The sequence below is a fragment of the Elgaria multicarinata genome, chromosome 3 (genome assembly GCF_023053635.1).
Source record: "Elgaria multicarinata webbii isolate HBS135686 ecotype San Diego chromosome 3, rElgMul1.1.pri, whole genome shotgun sequence".
Lineage (NCBI taxonomy): Eukaryota > Metazoa > Chordata > Lepidosauria > Squamata > Anguidae > Elgaria > Elgaria multicarinata.
The window spans coordinates 2,684,736-2,700,743 of record NC_086173.1 but is presented as its reverse complement, the minus strand read 5'-3'; the positions used below and the strand labels follow the sequence as shown (position 1 = coordinate 2,700,743).

At 44.0% G+C, this 16,008-nt stretch overlaps 1 protein-coding gene across 1 annotated transcript in view; it reads right to left on the bottom strand.

The window, feature by feature from the left end:
- DCAF15 (DDB1 and CUL4 associated factor 15) overlaps positions 1 to 15,330 on the bottom strand; it is a 34,034-nt gene extending 18,704 nt beyond the window's left edge. The window contains exons 1-6 of the mRNA XM_063119074.1: positions 15,213 to 15,330; positions 10,507 to 10,604; positions 10,225 to 10,360; positions 4,261 to 4,367; positions 2,330 to 2,466; positions 1,681 to 1,851 (exon numbers count right to left, since the gene is read on the bottom strand). Of these exons, the coding sequence (XP_062975144.1) occupies positions 1,681 to 1,851; positions 2,330 to 2,466; positions 4,261 to 4,367; positions 10,225 to 10,360; positions 10,507 to 10,604; positions 15,213 to 15,329 (766 nt within the window). The 5' untranslated portion in view covers position 15,330. The remainder of the gene's footprint in view (positions 1 to 1,680; positions 1,852 to 2,329; positions 2,467 to 4,260; positions 4,368 to 10,224; positions 10,361 to 10,506; positions 10,605 to 15,212) is intronic.
- Between the last annotated feature and the right edge of the window lie 678 nt (positions 15,331 to 16,008).

Sequence of the window (16,008 nt, the reverse complement as noted above, 5' to 3'; positions counted from 1 at the left end):
CTACCACAGGGACCCCACAAAAGATGCACTGCATGCCTCATCTCCATCACACCAGCTCATAGTTAAACTATGGAATTCACTACCACAAGATGTAGTGATGGCCTCCAATTTGGATGGCTTTCTAAGAGGGCGGGATACATTTCTGGAGAAGGCTATCAATGGCTACTAGTCCTGATGGCTGTGTGCTACCTTCAGTATTTGAGGCAGTAAGCTTGGGGAACATGCAAGCCAGTTGCTGGGGAACATGGGCAGGAGGGTGCTGTTGCACTCATGTCCTGCTTGTGAGTTCCTGGTCGACAGCTGGTTGGCCACTGTGTGAACAGAATTCTGAACTAGAGGGACCCTTGGTCTGACCCAGCAGGGCTCTTATGTTCAGAGATCCTCATTATAAAACACCTATATCCACACAGCATACACAATCATAACTATTTCGCTAGTATAATATAGCATCAGATACAGAAGCTGGTAAAAGACTCATCCCAACATCCATTTCACTAGCAAGGGAGTGGAGGCCTAGGAGATTCCATCAATATGTGTTTCCCCCATAGGGTACCACCCCAGGTTTGAAGATCTCTCAGAAAAGGAAGTTAAAGTCACATGAAGTTCTCATGTTTTTGTGTCTCAAGCTAAGGGTTTCCACAAAGTGACAAAAGCCATGGAACCAGTTTGCCAAGTGATTTCAACAGCTTAGAAAAGCTGATGTCATATCACAATATTCCAAGAGCCAATTCCTCTCATCTTCACCAGCTCTCAGCTCCATCCCTTTCCATATTCTCTCACGCCTCATAAGCAGCCTGAATAAGGTAAATCAGGCAAGACAGAGATCAAGACATCATCCCTCTGTGATGGCACCCTGTTTTTGGAGTGCCCACCCAGAGAGGCGTACTTAGTACTGACTTTGTTAACTTCTCAGCACCAGTTGAAGATCTTATTTTCCCAGGCTTTTTAGGTATCCTGTGCTTTTACCCTCCTGCCTCTGGATGTATCTATCTATCTAGCTATCTATATAGATATTACTATCTATATTTCTAAAAGTTCTGCCATTTTAGTTTTAGTTTTATTTATTTTATCACTGTGATGGCTGTTTTCATTATTTTGTTAGTCACTCTGAAAACTCTTTGGGGTAGAAAGACAAGATATAACTGTAACCAAATAAAAATATGCACACAAAATTCATCTCAGCTTTTTATAACTGCAGAATTCTGCTTTATTTACTGCCTTTGTTATTGGGGTAAGTCCAGGATGAACCTACGCAACAATGAAATTTTTGTTACCTGGATACAGCTGTGGAGACAACATGTGCAGCAAATCTCAGTGGCACAGGATAAAAAAAATGAAATCAAATATCATAAATGTAAAGGGTTTAAGCTAAAGTTCCAGCAATTGCAGATTTATTTATTTGATTTATAACTCACCCTTCCTCACAAAATGCCCAGAGCGGCTAACAACCTAAATGCACTTGAACATTTTATTTCAGTGGGGTACCTGCTCATTTTCTCAAAGCAAGCTTCTTGTCTATCAGTTCTTTAACTGTGCGGTCCTAATCTTTAAAACCATCAAGACATACAGCGCTATCATTCAGTAGTTATATCTTGCCTGGCATGGAAGCTGAGCAGGATCTCCAAACAAAACAGAATTTGTGCAACGCACATCCGCACACATACTTCCCCACTCTCTTACCTGATGTATGCACAGAAACAGCGCAGGCTACTAGAGAGTAGCTAGTATTAAGTAGTACCACTTGATCCTTCTTGAGCTGGAATGCTGGCTGGAATGTGGGGAACGGATATACCACCTGATACTTGGTGTGCAGCATGAATCCATGCTGCAGACATTTGGCATTCGGGTCACCTGGGAGCATATACAAAGAAACATCAGCACGAACACAGGGCAAGCTGTGAACATAGGGAATAGTCAGGGGAAAGCTGCTCTCCATAAAATACTTTTCAGAAGGTTGGGTGGGGGGGAGGGTTCCCACCCCCAAAAAGAATTAACAGTGGATTTATATTTCAAGATGGAAGCAATGGGCACAGCTACAGAAAATATAAAGAAACATAACATGTTCTGAGGTTTGGAACAGGGTTGGCATTAAAGTTAAGGAGCTTTTTGGCTATTGACAAATGTTAATTTAATGCACATTTTTGATGCCTCGCATTGATTATTGGCTTCATAGAAATAAACATTTAGTGTTTACCACATTTAAATAAACCAAAATATTTTTTATTGTATATCTATTCTGCTAACAATTTCAACCTGTCCATCCAACATTTGACCTTAATTCAGGGCACCCTGCCAAACAATTCCTCTCTGCTAATTACACCTCACCCACCTGGATGTGCAATGGCCATGTCCCTGCAGCTTGGACAGTGCACAAGGGGAGGCATGGCAACTGTACTAATGTAGATATCCCGATGGTTTTCATCACTCATCATCATGTTCATGAGCAGACCATTGGCTGAACGGGTACTGCCAGGAGAGAAGAAGTAGAAGCCATTTTCAGAGAAGGCCTCAAACACTTTTGCCCACCCACCTTCCAGACACAGGAGGTGCTTCCTTAGCTAGCAACCTGTTAAAAGCCACTTGCAATATAATCCTAACTACATTCAAATTCAGAGGGTAAGGAACAGAAAATCCAATGGTACTTGCTTCCTAGTAAGCATGTTTAGAATTGCAGGCTTAGAAAGCAACCCTATGGTCCTGGGAGAGCATCCCAGGGATCACAGGGTTTTTCAGACTCCCCTTCCCAAGAACGTGGACACTTTTACAATCTCGGGAGGGGGGCTCTGGATTCTGACACCCCGCCCCCCCAGTGCAGTAGCTGCTTTCCAGGGTCACAAACGCAACTTCAGAAAGGGGAAAAGGAGCAGGGAGGGCAGAGAGAAGGAGAGGCCAAGATAAATTGTATCTTGTGGCCTCTCCAGCCCTGAGCGATGCAGCTCCTCTAAACAGGCTCGGAGGCCCACCTAAATGATAAAATCAGAAAGGAGAACAGAGAGGTGAAAATCTCCTCTGCTGCTCCTCCCACACGGCCAGCAGTAGCCCAGCAGAGCAAAGGATACTTGGAAGCCTCCAAGTGGCTCTGTCACTAATAACGGAAGGCAAATAATTTCATAGGGAACCTTCGTCAGTTTACAACTCACTAATATTCAGTAGATTCAATTCAAACACAGGCCAAAATTGCTCACTATCAGGGCCCAGTTCAGATGGATTAGAACTGAATTTAGACATAGAAGGACCAAACACAGAAGAATGTATTGTCAGCACTGTAATTAGAGAGCTTCGGCTGTGGGGCGGTATATAAATGTAATTAAATAAATAAATAAATAAATTAAAACAAATAAAAAAAGCACAGAACATAGGAAGCTGCCTTATAACCAAGTCAGGTCATCGGTCCATCTATCTCAGAACTGGTGACACCGACTTCAGAGGCTAAAACAGGGTTTTCCCCCCAACCCTACCTGCAGATGCCAGGGATTTGAACCAGGGACCTTTTGCACATGCTCTGCAACTAAGGCCCTTTCTACACTTTTATTATTATTATTATTTATTTATATAGCACCATCAACGTACATGGTGCTGTACAGAGTAAAACAGTAAATAGCAAGACCCTGCCGCATAGGCTTACATTCTAATAAAGTCAAAGTAAAGCAATAAGGAGGGGGAGAGAATGCAAACAGGCACTGGGTAGGGTAAACAGGAATCATCCCTGCCTACTCCCGGGATCCCCTGTGTGTCATTTGGATGCACAGGGATGATCCTGGGATGATCCCGGGGGAAAAGGCAGGTGTAGCAATGGCCAGAGATACAACCGATCCTTATACTCACACTAACATCAGTCAATAGTAAAGGAACAAACTGAAATCACAGCTCTATCTTTTTTCATCATACATTTATTTCATCTGGGGCACAGAACTAGCTAAGTAGAATTCCTATTTCTTAACTTCCCAGTCTGAGGTGCCCTAGCAAAATTCCTAAATATAGCTTAAAACACTATGGGAGTGAGATACCCTTGGTTTAGATAAAAAGCACTAAAGAGCCAAGCCACAGGATCATGTCAGTTCCAGAACCTGTTGCCTCAGTCAGCACATAACAAAAATGCCTAGATTTTTAGCATTGTTGATATGGCAGAAGACAAGGTGGAGTCATCCAGAAGGCCTCAAGCAAGTGCAATGACTTTCTGATTTTCGTAGCACATGGAAAGTTAAAAGTGGCAGATATTACTCTCAACCTCGACACCAACTTTCATTCAAAGAAACATACTTGAAACCAAAGATGATGACTTTCGAGGAGTCACTGGGCCATTCGCATACAGTCAGGTAGAGGTCACTGTAGATTTCTTCATCCTGGAACAATCGAACCTGACGTACCTAAAGGAGCAGGAAGACACTTGCTGGAACACGGCTGGGCCTCAGAAGAAAGACTAATGACAAAGAGATGCAACAAATACTACAAGAAAACTACGCAGAAAACTATTAATTCAACATATTAGTTCCAATCTGCTTTGGGACGGTCCAGCCCTTATTCAAGAGAATATTGCTATATATGCCATGGACAGCTAGAGTGTATTTTAAAAAATCAAATAGGTATTGATCAAATATGTATGCAGCCTGTCCTGGCTTTTACTATTACTAGTATGTGCTAAGGCTATGAATTAAGAGTAAGTTTAATCTATTTTTATATTGAGCAGGCTAAGTTCAATCAATCATCAGTTTATTGTGCTAGCCGAAGGCCATGACAAATACATCCATAGAAAAGCATACAACTATAAAAGTACACAACAGTTTAAAATAACTAAGAGAGCCATACAGACAAGCTTAAATTTACTATGACTAAAGCTCTCATTTCGCTCAGCACTTTGAGTCTCCGTGACAGTTTATAGCAATTTTATCAAGAGCAGGCTAAGTTTCTGACCTACATATACAATTGCCACATACCCAAGAACAGAGGTAGTGTTAGAATAGTATTTTGTGAATTGCTGTAAAGAGTGGAAGCCCCACAAAACTGCTGCACTGCAGTTACAGCACTATGCACCGCAAATTTCATGTTGGGGATCATTAGGAAAATAATAAAAAATAATACTGCCAGTACTTTATAGGAATCTATGTTGCAACCACACTTGGAATGTTGCGTACAGTTCTGGCACTGCACCACAAAAAGAATATTGTAGAGCTGAGGACAAAGACAATCAAAATGATCAAGGGGCTAAAATGATACAGCATTTGGGGCTCTTTAGCTTGTAGGGGATGGGGTAAAGAGCTACAGGGTAGAGATGTATAAAACTATGCATGGTGTGGGAAAAGTAGCTAGGGAGACATTTTTCTTCCTCTCATACTAGACCAAAGCTGAATGGCGACAGAAGATCAGGACCAATAAAAGGAAGTACTTCTTCGTATAGTGCAGTTACAGAATTTGCTGCCACAAGATGTAGTGACGGCCACCAACTTGGATGGTTTAAAAGGAGATTAAGCAAATTCATAGAGGCTCCTAGTCATGATAGCTATCCATTATTTCCAGTACCAGAGGGAACATGACTCTCAATACCAGCTTGCTGGGCAACACAACTAGGAGGGAGGGTGTTTTGCATTCACGTCCTATGGTAAGCTTCCCATTGGGGCATCTAGTTACCCATTATGGGAACAAAATGCTGGTCTAGGTAGGCCTTTGGGCTGATCCAGCAGGGGGATTTTCTTCTTTCCTTAAATTTGTTGCTTTGATATAGAATCATAGAATAGCATAGTTGGAAGGGGCCTACAAGGCCATCGAGTCCAACCCCCTGCTCAATGCAGGAATCCACCCTAAAGCATCCCTGACCGATGGCTGTCCAGCTGCCTCTTGAAGGCATCTAGTGTGGGAGAGACCACAACCTCCCTAGGTCACTGATTCCATTGTTGTACTGCTCTAACAGTCAGGAAGTTTTTCCTGATGTCCGGGAAAATGTTTGCATATTTTATAGTCTCCTTTGCTACAAGTTTTAACGGCACCACTTTTTTATGGCTTACACCTAGGACAACGAGCATGTTCAAGTAGCCTGTGTTTCCCTGCATTCCTGGCTTTTCTCCAATCTTCTTTAAGGGATCCTCCCTCAATGTGAGTAGCACTGTCTTGTAAATAAGCTGACAGTTCTTAATCTACAAACATTTTGACTAGCGTGCCTGTGATAGTGATACACATACTGTGATAGTAGTTTGTGGTGGAGATGGACCAATTCTTCCAGATTACATAAACTTCCCTGCCTGTGGACTACTGGTCATTCTTACCACAGACAAAAGGTTTGTGGCTATTTATAAGATGGTATAGGAGAAGAGAGCCTCAGGACATACTTACCATATGTTTAAAAACTGAATAAGCCACTTAAATAGGCTTAGTGATTGCCTATCTTTTTTATTTCTGAGTACATGAACAGAGAAATTTTACCCATTCTCAAGACACCATGCAGAGTGACAGACATTTCTTAATCAAATTCCACCTAAATCTCCCCTCTTTACCCCAAATCCCTTTCTAGCCTCAGCCTTGAAGTGTTCTTACTGTTCAGGACTGCTGCTTTTCACAAAATTTGCATTAAAGTTATTAACATACATCCCTGTTCTACAGAGCTTTGACTTATACTCCCACCTATATGTTTTCCTTGGGGTAACCCTAATTTCCACTGCGGGAATAAACCAATTATGCAGAACTCCTTTACTGAAACCATTGCAATGGCTTCCAATTTATTTCTAGGACCAATTCCAATGGCTGGCTATGACCATTAAAGCCACTTACAGTTTGAGACCCAGATATCTGAAGGATCAGCTTCACCCGTATAAAGCCACCTACTTACCAAGATCGATTGGTAAGCTACTTACCAAGATCACTTACCAAGAGGCCCTCTTAAGTTTTCCATCTAACCCTGCAGGCTGTCTGTCTGGGATCAGGGAGGGAGAAAGCCTCCTCAGTAGTCACTCCTAAGGTGTGAAACTCCCTCCCAAGAGAGGGTAGTCTTGCCTTCTCTTTACTAGCTTTCCACCAAATGCCCGGACCCTACGGTCATCCTCAGGGGTCCTTCTCCGCAAGCCCCTGCCAAAGGAAGTGAAGCAGGTGGCTACCAGGAGCAGGGCCTTCTCTGCTGTGGCACCCCGGCTGCGGAATGAGCTCCCTAAGGAGGTTCGCTTGGCACCTACATTATATGCTTTTAGATGCCAGTTGAAGACCTTTTTATTCTCCCAGCATTTTAACAGTCTATAAATAAATTTTAACTTGGTGTTTTAAATTTGTAATTTTGCATTGCTGCTGTTTTTATCTGGTTGAGCTTTTATATTGTATTTTATATTATGGTTTTATACTGTTTTATACTTTGAATGTTTTTAATTTTTGTGAACCGCCCAGAGAGCTCCAGCTTTTGGGCGGTGTAGAAATGTAATAAATAAATAAATGGTGAATACTTTCCTTTTTAGGCAAGTCTTTTGGTGCTTTTACTCTACAACTAGTTTTAAAATGAAGCTACTTAATTTTTTATTTTTAGAATTGTTTCATCTTGGGATAATACTTTGGATTGTAGGGCATTTATATTTACTATATATTTCATATTGCTTTCCTTTAGTCATACCTATCCCCTAGTTTGCCAAATGTTTCTCTTTTACAGGGTTATTTCCTCTTTTAATTTACTGTCTTCTCCACGCTACCTTTACACCAATTTATAACATTATATTTCTGAAATTATTGATTAGTAAGCAAAGGGAAAAATCACCCTGGAAAAGAAGTTTACAAAAAATGTTTCTTTATCCAATTCTGAATATTATTATTAATAATAATAATATTAATATTATTTATTTATTTATTACCCGCCTCTCCACTTGGAGTGAGGCGGGGAAAACAGTGAATATAAAACACATAAAAACTGATTAAAAACTTAGTATACATGATTAAAACATCCTTAAAACATTCTAAAATTTCACTGGATAGGCCTGCCAGAATAGATCAGTCTTTATTGCTTTTTTAAATGCTAAAAGACTGTCAAGTAGGCCATTCCACAGTCTGGGAGCAGCAGAAGAGAAGGTCCTCTGGGTAATACCTGTCAGCCTAGTTTTGGCTGGCTGAAGCAGATTCTTCCCAGAGGACCTGAGTGTGTGCAGGGCGGATTGTATGGGAGAAGGCAATCCCGCAGGTAACCTGGACCCAAACCATGTAGGGCTTTAAAGGTGATAACCAACACTTTATACTTCGCCCGGAAACTAAATGGCAGCCAGTGAAGAGATTTTAAAACTGGTGTAATGTGGTCACCCCTAGCTGCACCGGTGACCAGCCTGGCTGCCATATTTTGAACTAGTTGAAGTTTCCGGACTAGGCACAAAGGTAGCCCTATATAGAGTGCATTGCAGAAGTCGAGCCTCGAAGTTACCAGCGTGTGCACTACCGTCGTTAGGTCTTTTGACTCTAGGAAGGGGTGCAGCTAGCATATCAGCCGAAGCTGATAGTAGGCACTCCTGGTCGTCGCATCTATCTGGGCTGTCATTTGGAGTGACGGATCCAGAAGCACCCCCAAGCTGAAAACAAGTCATGATATTAAAGGCAACTCTAAGTAAAACTCCAGAAACATAACTGGTCTAGGTGGTGATGATTATTAAAGTACAGAAGTGACCCAGGAATGCACAGGGGCGTTTGATCAGCCTTGTATCAAGAAGGTGGCACCTATTACCAAAAAATAGCAGACTACACAGACATTAGCCTTTTCCACTTGTTTTTAGAGCTTAAAATCTCTAGTCTCGTATTCACTGCAGATTGATAAACTGCACTGTTCAGAGGCTTGAATATCCCACTGATCACCAAGATGTAGTGAAAATATATAAAGACATAACATAAGAACATAAGAAGTGTCATGCTGGATCAGACCAAGGGTCCATCTAGTCCAGCACTCTGTTCACACAGTGGCCAAGCAGCCATCGGCCAGGGATGAACAAGCAGGACATGGTGCAACAGCACCCTCCCACCCATGTTCCCCAGCAACTGGTGCACACAGGCTTACTGCCTCGAATACTGAAGATAGCACACAACCATATGGGCTAGTAGCCACTGATGGCCTTCGCCTCCAGGAATTTATCCAACCCCCTTTTAAAGCCATCCAAATTGGTGGCCATCACTATAACTTGTAGTAGTGAGTTTCATAACTTAACTATGCACTGTGTGAAGAAGTACTTCCTTTTATTTGTCCTGGATCTCCCACCACTCAGCTTCATGGGATGACCCTGGGTTCCAGTATTTTGAGAGAGGGAGAAAAATGTCTCCCTATCCACATTCTCCATACCATGAATAATTTTGTACACCTCTATCATGTCTCCCCTTAGCCTTTTTTCCAAGCTAAACAATCCCAGTTGATGTAATCTTCCCTCATAGGGGAGATGCTCCAGCCCCTTAATCATTTTAGTTGCTTTTTTCTGCACTTTTTCCAGCTCTATAATATCCTTTTTTTAGGTGTGGTAACCAGAACAGTACACAGTATTCTATGTGTGGTCATACCATAGATTTGTATAATGGCAATATGATACTGGCCGTTTTATTCTCAATTCCTTTTCTTATAATGCCTAACATGGAGTTTGCCTTCTTTACAGCGGCCGCACACTGAGTGGACATTTTCATCAAGCTGTCCACCACAATCCCAAGTTCTCTTTCTTGTTTGGTCACCGCCACCTCAGATCCCATTAGGTTACACTTGAAGTTGGTTTTTTGCCCCAACGTACATCACCTTACACTTGCTTACATTGAACTACATCTGCCATTTGGATGCCCACTCTCCCAGCTTGGAGAGATCCCTTTGAAGCTCTTCACAATCCCTTTGTGTTTTAACAACTTTAAATAATTTGGTGTCTTCAGCAAACTTGGCCACTTCACTGCTCATTGGCCTCTATAGAAATAGACATTCTTCCTAGCTAACAGTCATCTGGGACCCACTATACATAGAACTAAAATTTGCACACTTTGATAATTGACGTCAGAAAAAACACTGCATTCAGCAGTGGGATGTCAGCTGAAGCCATGCATAAAGATCACGTCTGTTGCTTCCTGCTGCGAAGCTGAAGCACTCGCTCCCTTAATCCTATTTTCACTACTTGAACCTGTCCAAGTGCTTTCCACAGAATGACAGAACAAGCTGTGCTTAATACCACAAGCCAAGCCAATTGCTATAGCTCTCATAATCACAAGAAGAGGGTGTTATCACAATCCCATATTCAAGACATGCAGCATGTTCCATACCATTTTTAGCTTGCTGTGAACATTGAATTCCCACCAGTAGAGATGGTAGATGTAGAAGGAGAAGTCATCATCACCGCTGCTACTGGTGTAGGACAAGACATATCTCCCACACTTAGAGAAGCCAAGGAAAATGTGCCTGCAATGCAAAAATGAAGAAGCCAAGTTCAGACTATAGGACTCTCAAATACATAGCCCTCATATGCAACCAATCCTTTCATACCTAAGAGATGAACCATCATCATGGCAGCTCATCAAAGGGTGGACCACACATCATAACCTTACCCTGCACACAAGAAATGCTCATCAACAATGCTCTTCAGAGACACACAAACCCTCGGTGGCAGCTTACGGAAGAGGCGAGGTGAGAGCTGTCCGCTGATCTGCAAAGGGTATCAAAGCTAGTAAATGAGGTTCTCTTAAAGATCTCAAGACCAACTGTAATACACAAAGTGCCACAAAATGGAGAGAGGGGGGAACTGACCATATCAGGACCAAATGGATGTTAATGGTGCTAAAACAGTGGAACATGCATCAGGTGCAGTCTTTGTAGCCTTGACAAATCATGGCTTTAGGTACGAATCAATTGCAAGCCTTCTTGGACAAACCAGGCACACACACCCTCCCCTACACAAATGTCACTGCCCCACTCAAGGGTTAAGAGCAAAGAAATAGAACTGGACTTAAAGTGGCTTACTTTTTGATTGTGCCTTAACACCAAAGTGCATCAAAAGCACAAGGAGATCATTCCTGGTGGCAGCAAAGTGTCCTTAGCAACTTACTTTGTCTCTCTAGAGCAACTATGGCCACCAGTATGCTTGCATACTTCTCTCCCCACCACTCAATAATAAAAAAGGCTTTTACAAGGCTAGGTGATTTTAAGACTCTTGTTGGATCCTTTCCCCTTCCAAACAAGCACAACGTTCAATTGTTTCAATGTATTGTTAAAATTCCAATAGATTATGAATGTCCAGGGTTCAATAAAAATGTTTTCTCATCCAGCGAACAACAGCCCTTTGGTTACAAGTCAACAGCAATAGAGACATGCTAGAGAAATTCAACACCCATTTCACCACAACTTTTGCCAAATAGTTGGGGATCTTCTACCTGCATCAATGTACCATCTGCAAAATGGGAATATTGGTAAGTGACCAAAACCAAACAAAATGTTGGTCTTTTATGTAAGATTAAGACTCAGAGTCACTCAGTGAAGCTAACTGGCAATGGATCCAAGGAGGCAAAAAGATGCTGGGCTAAATGGACATTTAAAGTTCATATGATGTGGAATTAATTAAATACAAGATTTAATGGTGGGAGACATTAGTTTAGATGGCTTTTAAAAATGATTTGACATGTTCATAGAGAATAGGTCTAACAAATGGTTATTAACTACAATAGAAAATGGAATCTTCATGTACCCATGTCTCTGAAGGCCAGGTACTGGGGATAACCCTCCCCTTCCCCCATCATCTATATGCCCTGCTTGTGAGCTGTCCAAAGCCATCTGACTGCTGGGTGAAGAATGCTGAGCTAGATGGACATATGAAATATTTCATCCACAAGAAAACATGATATTAAAGATTGATTTTTTTCAGATGGGTCAAAACAGCCAAGAGCAAATGACTTAACCAAGGCTGCCCACAGAGGTTGAATCTGAATGCTCCTGATCCCTGTACAAATCGCCAGACCTCTGTGTTACTAACCACACAGCCTCTCCCAATACCTGCAAGAACATAAGAAGAGGCATGCAAAGGCCTAACTAGAATCATAGAATAGCAGAGTTGGAAGGGGCCTACAAGGCCATCGAGTCCAACCCCCTGCTCAATGCAGGAATCCACCCTAAAGCATCCCCGACAGATGCTTGTCCAGCTGCCTCTTGAAGGCCTCTAGTGTGGGAGAGCCCACAACCTCCCTAGGTAACTAGTCTAGCATTCTGTTCTCAGCCAGCTGCCTCTGAGAATCCCACACAAGTAGAGGTTGTGGAGGGCTCAGAGCACCTGCTTTCAATGCAAAAGATCCCAGGTTAAACCCACAGAATCTCCAGGTAGAGCTGGAAAAACTACTACCTAAAACCCTGGAGAGCCACGGTTGCCAGTCAGTGTCAACAATACTAGATGGACCAAGAGTGTGGCTCAGTCAAGGCAGCTTTCATGTTCCTAAGTAGGACATGAGTGCAATAGCACCCTCCTGCCTTTGTTCCCAAGCTGTCTTAACAGCATTACCACACACACACACACAACCTACATAAGCCCCATCTCCCTCCCTACCTATTGTATTGCCACCCACATCCCCTTCTCCTTCTGCCAGCACATTTGTTCTTCCCCTAAACACACCATATTGGACAACTACTACATATTTATTCTCTTCGGCTCTCACCCTTCTATTCTATTTTTATTCTCTCTTCGGCTTTCACCCTTCTATTCTATTCGAACAACCCTGAAAAAAAGTATGGCTGTGCAAAGGGACCCTGGAGAGCTCTGGCTATTGGGCGGTATAGAAATGTAATAAATAAATAAATAAAAGCGAAGCAAGAATCTGAACCTGGAGTGCCACTGGTCCAAGTTGAGCACTCAGAGTATTTCCACACACTCTTCATCTCTTTCTATCCACCCTTATCTGTCTGTAGTGCCAATTTACACCCTCCCTTTTAGCTTCAGAATTCTTAATAACACACACACACACACGTGTGCACATGCACACACACACTACCACCGCTGCCCCTCAGCGCCTCACAAATACTCCTTCCCCAATTGACCTTAAAAATACGTTTTTTTTATTTATTATTTATTTATTAATTACATTTCTATACCGCCCAATAGCCGGAGCTCTCTGGGCGGTTCACAAAAATTAAAAACATTCAAAGTATAAAACCATAATATATAATAGAATAGAATCATAGAATAGCAGAGTTGGAAGGGGCCTACAAGGCCATCGAGTACAACCCCCTGCTCAATGCAGGAATCCACCCTAAAGCATCCCTGACAGAGGGTTGTCCAGCTGCCTCTTGAATGCCTCTAGTGTGGCAGAGCCCACAACCTCCCTAGGGAACTGGTTCCATTGTCGTACTGCTCTAACAGTCAGGAAGTTTTTCCTGATGTCCAGCTGGAATCTGGCTTCCTTTAACTTGAGCCCGTTATTCCGTGTCCTGCACTCTGGGAGGATCAAGAAGAGATCCTGGCCCTCCTCTGTGTGACACCCTTTTAAGTATTTGAAGAGTGCTCTCATGTCTCCCCTCAATCTTCTCTTCTCCAGGCTAAACATGCCCAGTTCTTTCAGTCTCTCTTCATAAGGCTTTGTTTCCAGACCCCTGATCATCCTGGTTGCCCTCCTCTGAACATGCTCCAGATAAAAGCTCAACCAGATAAAAACAGCAGCAATGCAAAACCACAAATCTAAAACACCAAGTTAAAATTTATTCATAGACTGTTAAAATGCTGGGAGAATAAAAAGGCCTTCACTTGGCATCTAAAAGCATATAATGTAGGTGCCCAGTGAACCTGGTTAGGGAGCTCATTCCACAGCCGGGGTGCCACAGCAGAGAAGGCCCTGCTCCTCCTGGTAGCCACCTGCCTCACTTCCTTTGTCAGCCAAAAACTCAGCTTTTGGCTGAAGTATTCTTAAAGTTATCGCTAGATGCAAACACATCCTATCACCATGGACACCTTATCGCAAGCCCCCTTCTCACGCCTCACCACGGACACCAACTCTCCATCCTTCTTGGTGTCAGGCTACCCTCTCCCACCATAGTTATGTTATTCGGCCTCCCGGTACATTGGGTTCTTCCTGCTACACACACACAGAGAACACACACACACAGAGAGAGAACACAGAGAGAGAGAGAGAACACACACACACACACACACAGAGAACACACACACACACACACACAGAGAACACACACACACAGAGAGAGAACACAGAGAGAGAGAGAGAACACACACACACACACACAGAGAACACACACACACACACACACACAGAGAACACACACACAGAGAGAGAGAACACACACACACACACAGAGAGAACACACACACACACACACACAGAACACACACAGAGAGAACACACATACACAGAGAACACACACACACACACAGAGAACACACACACACACACAGAGAACACACACACACACACAGAGAACACACACACACACACAGAGAGAACACACACACAGAGAACACACACACAGAGAACACACAGAGAACACACACAGAGAGAACACACACACACACACACACACACACAGAACACACAGAGAGAGAACACACATACACAGAGAACACACACACAGAGAGAACACACACAGAGAGAACACACACACACACACACACAGAGAACACACAGAGAGAGAACACACATACACAGAGAACACACACACACACAGAGAACACACACACACACACAGAGAACACACACAGAGAGAGAAAACACACACAGAGAGAGAACACACACACACAAAGAGAGAACACACACAGAGCACACACACAGAGAGAGAGAGAGAGAGAACACACACACACACACACACACACACACAAAGAGAGAACACACACACACACACGAAGAGGGGACCGTGTCAGTGTGCTGCAGCAAAAACAAGAGAGTCTTGTGGCACCTCAAAGTCCACTTCACCACACGCACGAAGTGAGTACTTATGCTCAAACGACAGGCACGGCCATGCATCTTCCCCACCTCCATAAACCGCATTTTAAAATAAATAAATGGATTCGATTTAAACCCACCCACCCCAGTGTAAACCCAAGCCGAGTTCGCCATTTACCTCAGACGCTCTTCATAACATCGCCACACGCGCGGGGCCCCTCCGCCCCTCCCTCCCTCCCTCCGAGCCGCTCTGGTCCCCCCACAGCCCCGTCCTTTTCCCACCTCTGAGGTGGTGGTGGTGGTGGTGGTGGTGCCCGGCCCTCCTTTCCCCTCAGCCACCCACCCCCGGCCAGGCCGCTCCCGCTCCCGCTCCCGCTCGCACTCACCTTGACGCGCTCGAGCTGCCTCACCACATGCTCCCGCCGCCCCCCGCGCCCCGACTCCGCCGAGCCCCGCTTCCCTCCCGAGGCGCCGCCCCGCTCCGATTTCGAGCTCGGCGCCATTTTCCTCCTCCTCCACCTCCTCTGCTGTTCGCCGCCGCCCCCGCCGCGTCCCGCCGAGCACCCACTCCGGGCCCACCCACCGCTGACCGCTCATTGGCTAGCTCTCACACGTGAACGAGCTCTTATTAGTGCTTGCTCCGGATTCCAGCACACCTCTAGGTGTTCATTAGTCGACGTAGCTGTCAATCTCCGACGATACAGCCCCGCCCCCAATCAGAGAAAGCGAGGAAAGAGCAACACAGCCGTTGAAGTCCGCACCGGCGCGTGTCAGGCTCGTCGCCGGCTTTCGATTGGCGGGATCGCCTTTCAATACGGGAGAGACGTGAATAGGCCCCGCCTTGCCTCGTCCTTCGCCTCTCGTCCCACCCTTAATGTAGAGAAGGGAAGGATGCGTGTTGCTATGGTAACAAGGCTTGGGCCTGTACGCCCTGTCAAGCAAGGACCACAGAAAGGCAGCAGGAAAAAGTGGCAGCAGGGCTGGCCCGAGGCAGAGGAAGGAGACAAGATGGCATCTCAGCCCCTTAGACCAGTGGTTCCACAAACTCATGCCCAGCGCCCCCTGCCCTATACTATAAAAATCATTACTCAGAATAGCCGTTTTCAAGGACCCACTAAGGAAGATAATAACAATAAAATTCAAAACTGTAACAATTAATAGAATATTCAAAAAAAATTACAT